This window comes from Rhinopithecus bieti, unplaced genomic scaffold (assembly GCF_001698545.2).
Source record: "Rhinopithecus bieti isolate Rb0 unplaced genomic scaffold, ASM169854v2 scaffold_15336, whole genome shotgun sequence".
In the NCBI taxonomy this organism is placed as follows: domain Eukaryota; kingdom Metazoa; phylum Chordata; class Mammalia; order Primates; family Cercopithecidae; genus Rhinopithecus; species Rhinopithecus bieti.
In genome coordinates, this window is record NW_016808678.1 from 3,143,095 (window position 1) to 3,150,136 (window position 7,042).

The 7,042-nt window shown below is 42.7% G+C and overlaps 1 protein-coding gene across 1 annotated transcript in view; it reads right to left on the reverse strand.

Moving 5' to 3' along the window:
* SLC19A3 (solute carrier family 19 member 3) overlaps positions 1–1,507 on the reverse strand; it is a 14,977-nt gene extending 13,470 nt beyond the window's left edge. The window contains 1 exon segment of the mRNA XM_017886960.1: positions 1,501–1,507. Coding sequence (XP_017742449.1) covers positions 1,501–1,507 — 7 coding nt within the window.
* Between the last annotated feature and the right edge of the window lie 5,535 nt (positions 1,508–7,042).

Consider the following 7,042-nt stretch of genomic DNA (forward strand, 5'->3'; position numbering starts at 1 on the left):
TACCAAAGGAAGTAAAAATGCTGCCTTTTCAGGGTTTTTTTTTTTTTTTTTTTTTTTTTGAGACAGGGTCTTGCTCTGTTGCACAGGCTGGCGTGCAGTGGTGCATTCACAGCTCAGCCCACTGCAGCCTTGATTTCCTCAAGCTCAAGCAATCTTCCCACCTCAGCCTCCCAAGTAGCTGGGACTATAGGCACACGCCACCATGGCTGGCTACTTTTTGTATTTTTTGTAATAGAGACAGGGTTTCATCATGTTTCCCAGGCTGGTGTTGAACTCCTGGGCTCAGGCAACCCACCTGCCTCAGCCTCCCAAAGTACTGGGATTGCAGGTGTGAGCCACTACACCCGGTCTCTTTTTCAGGTTCTTAAGCTCAAATGTCAGCATCATCATTTTCTAGCTATGATCTTGGGAACTTAGATGTGGTCATTGATATTGTCCAGTGGTCATTGATATTGTCATTGACATTGTCCTTGCTTCTCATTGCTGCCTCCAGACAATTAGTCCCAACTCCTTGGGAGAAAATAAAAATGTCAATCTATTTGAAACTCAATCAGCTAGAAGTCTGTCTCCTCGGCGCTGACATCTACTGACTCCCTGGTCCACCTTCCTCAGTCATCAAACTCTTTAGCATCAATTCTCGGTCCATTATCTTGCAGTTTTTCAGTATCCACATGTGATACATCTTGTCTTTTCTGTTCCTCAATCCCCTCATTTCTAGACTCCCTTTCCACTTTACCTCAGCTCCCCATTTGGTGGACACATCCTGTCCTCCCTCCAGTGTAAGGAACTGTGTCACCTGGCTCTGTCTACAGGGATCTCGCCTTCTTGCTTACTCGATCATCTACTTCCACAGGACCATTCTTCAGTGTTATCGGGACATCCTTATTCTCCTCCCAACCTCCCTGCCTGTCCTTTCTTCACTTCCCTTATTTCCTCTACAGCAATCACACCAATGCCCAAAACTCCATGGCCTCCCCATGTTTCAGTCACATCTATGTGGAAAAAAAGTCAATTCCAGGAAAAATCTTTGATCTGCTTGCTAGAGAAAGTCACACAACAAAACAAAATAACTCCATTGTAAGCTCACAATTCCCAGCCTCAAGTGGGATTTAACCAGGCATCCCTGTGAGGTGTCTCTAGTTGGCTAGACTTTTTTCTTTTCTTTTCTTTTCTTTTTTCTTTTTCTTTTTTTCTTTTTCTTTTTTTTTTTGAGACTGAGTCACACTCTGTTGCAGGCTGGAGTACAGTGGTGAGATCTTGGCTCACTGCACCTCCGCCTCCCAGGTTCCAGTGATTCTCCTGCCTCAGCCTCCCAAGTAGCTGGGACTATAGGCGCCCGCCACCACACCCGGCTAATTTTTTGTATTTTTAGTAGAGATGGGGTTTCACCGTGTTAGCCAGGATGGTCTCGATCTCCTGACCTCATGATCCACCCGCCTCAGCCTCCCAAAGTGCTGGGATTACAGGTGTGAGCCACTGCACCGGCTGGCTAGTTCTTACTCTCCATCTCGGCTGAATTACACTGTGTCTGTATTTCTCAGTCCTCAGATTCCCCTACTCTGCCTTCATTCCCAGAGACTATAACCTACTTAATAGAGAAAAAGGAAGCCACCAAATGCCATCTCCCTCAAGCTCTCAGGAACATGCAAACTACTCTCCATCTGCCTCCGCTCACCACGTCACTGCTCTGTGACACGAGGCAGCTGTCCCTTCTCACTAAGGCCAGTCCCTTCATCCGGACCTGGCATTCCCGCTCCTTCCCCTCTGAGCACATTTGCACTACATTTTTTTTTTTTTGTTTACAAAATAAATATTTCACTTCTTTTACTTAAATTGACCCTTCTTGTTTAAAAATTTATTCATCATCTTCCAGTTTAGAAAATCCTCTCTTGACCCGGCAACGCTCTTCAAGGATAGTCTGACCTCTCTTCCCTTCATCAAAGACAAACCTCCTGAGCACGTTTTCTACATTGACTGTCTCTATCTGCTCTCCTCCTTCTCATTTTAAAACTCACCTGAAGGTATCCTGTCTCCTAAATAGAAACATCTCTTGCTGAGGTCAAAAATAACTTCCATGTTTGCAACTGCAATGAAAACATTCCAGCAGCCTGCTACTTGATTTCTCATTTTCATTGGCCACTACTGATCACTTCTTCCTGCTTCAAACATTCTCTTCCCTGAGCAGCCAAACCCTTTCTGTTTTCCTGCTTTTTCCCCCATCCTCTCCTTAGACCACCGTGCATGCTCATTCTTCTCTAAATAATTGTATTTCTTCAAAAGTCTGTCCTTGAGCTGCGCACGGTGGCTCACACCTGTAATCTCACACTTTGGGAGGCCGAGGCAGGTGGATCACCTGAGGTCAGGAGTTCGAGACCAGCCTGGCCAACATGGTGAAACCCCATCTCCACTAAAAATACAAAAATTAGCTGAGTGTGGTGGCGGGCACCTGCAGTCCCAGCTACTTGGGAGGCTGAGGCAGGAGAATCTCTTGAACCCAGGAGGCAGAAGTTGCAGTGAGCTGAGATCGCACCACTGGACTCTAGCTTGGGTGACACAGTGAGACTCCATCTCAAAAAATAATAATAATAATAATCCTTGGTTCTCTCCTCTCTTTATTTCACTTTATACCTTCTTTCTAGGTGGTTTTCATCACTGTTCTGGCTTCATTTACCATCTATATGATACTCACTCCTTTTTGTTTTTTTTTTTTTTTGAGATGGAGTCTCACTCTGTCACCCAGGCTGGAGTGCAGTGGCACTATCTCGGCTCACTGCAACTTCCACCTCCCGGGTTCAAGTGATTGTCCTGCCTCAGCCTCCTGAGTAACTGGGACTACGGGCACGTGCCACCACACCTAGATAATTTTTGTATTTTTAGTAGAGTTGGGGTTTCACCATGTTGGCCAGGTTGGTCTCGAACTCCTGGCCTCTAGTGATCTGCCCATCTCGGCCTCCCAAAGTGCTGGGATTACAGGAGTGAGACACTGTACCTGGCCTTGTGCTGGGTATTCTTTTAGATACTCTTTTAATCTTCACAACAGTTCTGGGAAGTAGGACCACCCGTTTTATAGGCCAGAAAATTGAGGTAAAAAGATGTTAAGTAACTTTCCCGAGGTCAGGCAGGGAAAGTCATGCATGGTGCAGGGATTTGAAGCTGGAAAGGCTGACAGGAGAGTCTGAACCACTAGTCCGTACCTCTTAAATAAGTGGCACAGACAAAACACATCCACCTGTAGCTCCAACAAAATACCATGTCAAACCGTCCCATTCCCTTTTCAGTCAAGTGAAGAGATCAGGAGGCTGGTAAATTGAACAAACTATCCTTTCTGATTACTGCATGTTTTTATTCCTTTCCAGGTCCATTTTTCCTGTCTTTTGCATGTGTGTGTGAAAAGATTTTAAGCTTCTGATGTGATTTCTGTAATAGTTACACAACGATTCATGCTTTCTGTTTTCTGTTTCTTCCTGTCAATTTCATTAAGTTATTTTTTAAATTTTTTGTAGCGTTGGGATCTCGCTATGTCTCTCAGGCTGGTCTCAAACCTTAGTTTCAAGCGATCCTCCTGCCTCAGCCTCCCGAAGTGCTGGGATTACAGGTGTGAGCCAATGGCCAGGCAAGTTTAACTATTGAAGTCTGAAGTTAGTCAGTGTGCTTATTCTCCTCCCAAATAATTCAAACATCTTAGTATGCTTCATCTCAGGTGACTGCCTTTCTAACTGAAATGCAGTGGTTGTCCTGTATTTTAGTGCTACTTTTTCTTTACCCCATGGATGAGAAATTACTGTTGTTTTGTGGTCATTTGACTTTCTAGATCACCAGGTTTACTAGTTAGTTTGTTCAATACCGTCCTTCTCAAGGTCTCAGACCTTTCCTCTGGAATCATTTCCTTCTTCCTGAAGTACATCTTTTGATGCAAATTCCTTCAGAGAAGGTCTGTCAGTGGTAAATGCTCCATTTTTTTTGTCTGAAAACATTTTCATTTCCCCAAAAACTTCGAAAGAGACTTTCTTTTGGATGCAATTCTAGGTTGACATTTATGTCCTGCTGTCTTCTGACTTCCACTGGGCTGAGACATCTACTTTTGGTTTAATGCTCATTCCTTTGTAGGTAGTCTTCCTTTTCCTTCTGGCTAGTTGTAGATTTTGCTTATTGTTATTGTTGTTCTTTAGTTTTACCAGAAGGTGTGTGGTTTGAATTTCTTTGATTTTTATGCAACTTGATTTTTTTGAGACACTTGAATTTGAATATTGGTATCTTACATCACTTCGAAAAATTACTGATCATTATCTTTGAATATTACGTCTTCTCCATTGTATTATCGTCTTCTGTAGTTTCAGTTAGACATTGGTTAACGTTCCTCCACAGAAGCGCTATTGCACATTTCAGTGGGAAAATTCTTTATTGTTGAGACTATTTCTTGCATTACAGGACATTTTATATTCCTGGTTCCCAGATACTAAATGTCATTCAGATGAAAGTGACTTCATACTTTTCCAAATGCCCCCTAAGATAAGGAGCAACACCTCTGCTTGAGAACCACTCTGAGAAATCTTCCCTTTTTCAACTATGTTTTTTTACCTTTCATATTTTTAAATCTCTTTGCCTCTCTGTGCTGAATTCTGAGTAGCTTATTAAGCTGTTTTCCATCACCAAATTTCTGTTCAGCTGTGTCTAATAACCTGTTTAACCTGGCCTTTGAGTTTTTGACTTCAATTGTTTCATTTTTTATTTCTTCAAATTAGGGAAATTTGGTCCCTTTGCAGATTTGTTTGGTCACCATTGATAGTCTTGTGTTCCTTTGCCGCATTTACATTATCTTCTTTTATTTCTTTGAACTCAGTATGTCGTTGACTATATAAGAAACTTCGTAGGCCAGGTGCAGTGGCTCACGCCTATAATCCTAGCACTTTGGGAGGTCAAGGCAAGCGGATCATGAGGTCAGGAGTTCGAGACCAGCCTGGCCAACATGGTGAAACCCCCATCTCTACTAAAAATACAAAAAAAAAAAAAAATTAGCCGGGCATGGTGGTGCGTGCCTGTAATCTCAGCTACTCAGGAGGCTGAGGCAGGAGAATCACTTGAACCTGGGAGTCAGAGGTTGCAGGGAGGTGAGATCACACCATTGCACTCCAGCCTGGGCAATAGAAAAAAAAAAAAAAAGAAAGAAAGAAAAAGAAACTTCACTCCTATGTGTCACTAAGAAAGATACCAGGATCTCTTTTTAACAGACAAGTGTTCCTATAGTCTCCTGCTGTAGAGTAATATTTTTTTCTTTTCATTCAATACCTTGAGTGCACAGACAAAGTCTTGTCCATCTTCAGAAACTGATTAAAGATCTAGGACTTTTTCTTGAGATTTCCCTGTAATCTGAATCAAGGCTTACGCTTTAGGACTATAGTGGGAGAATCCAGGGAGACAGCATATTAGCTTGCACTGCTGTAACAAAATACAACAGATTGGGTGGCTTAAACACCAAAAGAAATTGATTTTCCTAAAGTTCTGGAAACTGGAAGTCTGAGATCAAAGTGCCATCAGGATTCAGTTCTGGTGAGACTTCTCTTCCAGTCTGGTAGACAGCTGTCTTCTTACTGTGTCTTCACCTTATCCTTTCTCTGTCAGACAGAAAGAGCTCTGGAATCTTTTCCTCTTTTTATAGGAACCTCAGTCCTATAGGACTAGCGCATCACCCTTATGACCTTATTTAACCTTAATTATGTCCTTAAGGGCCCTGTCTCCAAATACAATCACATTGGGAATTGGGACATTCACATATGAGTTTTGGAAGGACACAATTCAGTCCATAATGGATGGTAACTCTAACAGAATTCAAAATTCAAAGGAAAATCTAATTGGTATGCCACATAATGTATTTCAATTACATAAGTTTTTTTCTGTAATTTCTAGAGTTCTATTTTATCTGTCCATGGAACCATCTTTTTCTTTGCAAGTTAATACCTCAGGTATGCATTATATAATGTGTAATGAATGTTTCCATGTTACTCACAGTCAGAAGGACATGTACTTTCAACTGTGTCTCAAGGTGGTGATAATTTGCTTTGAGTAATACACATTTCCCTATCCAGTCAATCTGCCAAATAATGGTACAGAAGACAACAGGGATGTTTAGGTACAATCTGTGGATATGATAATGGAATATAGCTAAGTGGCCCACAGAGCAGTAGAATCTCTTCTCTGGCCCCAGTCAAGACCTTGTGGTCCTTCCTTGGGAACACAGTCTCCATCTGGTTCTCTCTGGTGCTGCCAATAGCCTGGAAGATGGGCTGCATTCCCCATTGATCCTAGTCCTGCCTGGCTGCCCTGAGGCTCTTGGTTCCTTGATCATTTCAATCCTGCCATGGTGACATCCTGGCACCTCATCTGCCAGCTTCCTTGGCTGTCCTCTCTGTTCCATTGTGCAAGGAGATGTTCTGGGTCTCTTCCATTCCACATGGGATCTGGGGCAGGCTTGGGGGTCACTCTCTGAAGTTGAGCAGGTCATCCCAGGAAGAAGATAAGATACACATCAACATATTTCTTCTACCTCTATTTTTCTTTCTCTTCTTGTCCCCATATCCTACTGAGTCAGAAGGCATTCATATCCCCCTTCCTTGTATATCACACCTTCTGATTTTTTTTTCTGTTTTAATCTTTGAAGCCTGGTTCTTAATATGTAAACAGGAGCTTTAAAATTTTAGAAAAATTTCTTCTAAACTGTAACTCTTTTTTAAAGCCAAATGTTTCCAGAGTGGATATAGATGGGAAAGAACTCTAGATTCCTTTATTCATTTCCTTTACATATACTGGGATAAATAGTAACAAGGAAGTAGCTATTTGTCATGTGCCTTGGGTCACTCCATCACCATCCTCCTCAGGATGGTACATAAGGGCCTCCCCCAGCAGAAGGAGGCATCAGACCTCCTCACCTCTCCTGAGTCCTCCCTCCTCACTTTACTCGAGTCCTCTCTACTGACACCATGGGTTGCTGTGGTTGTGGAAGTTGTGGTGGCTGCGGTGGTGGCTGTGGTGGCTGTGGTGGTGGCTG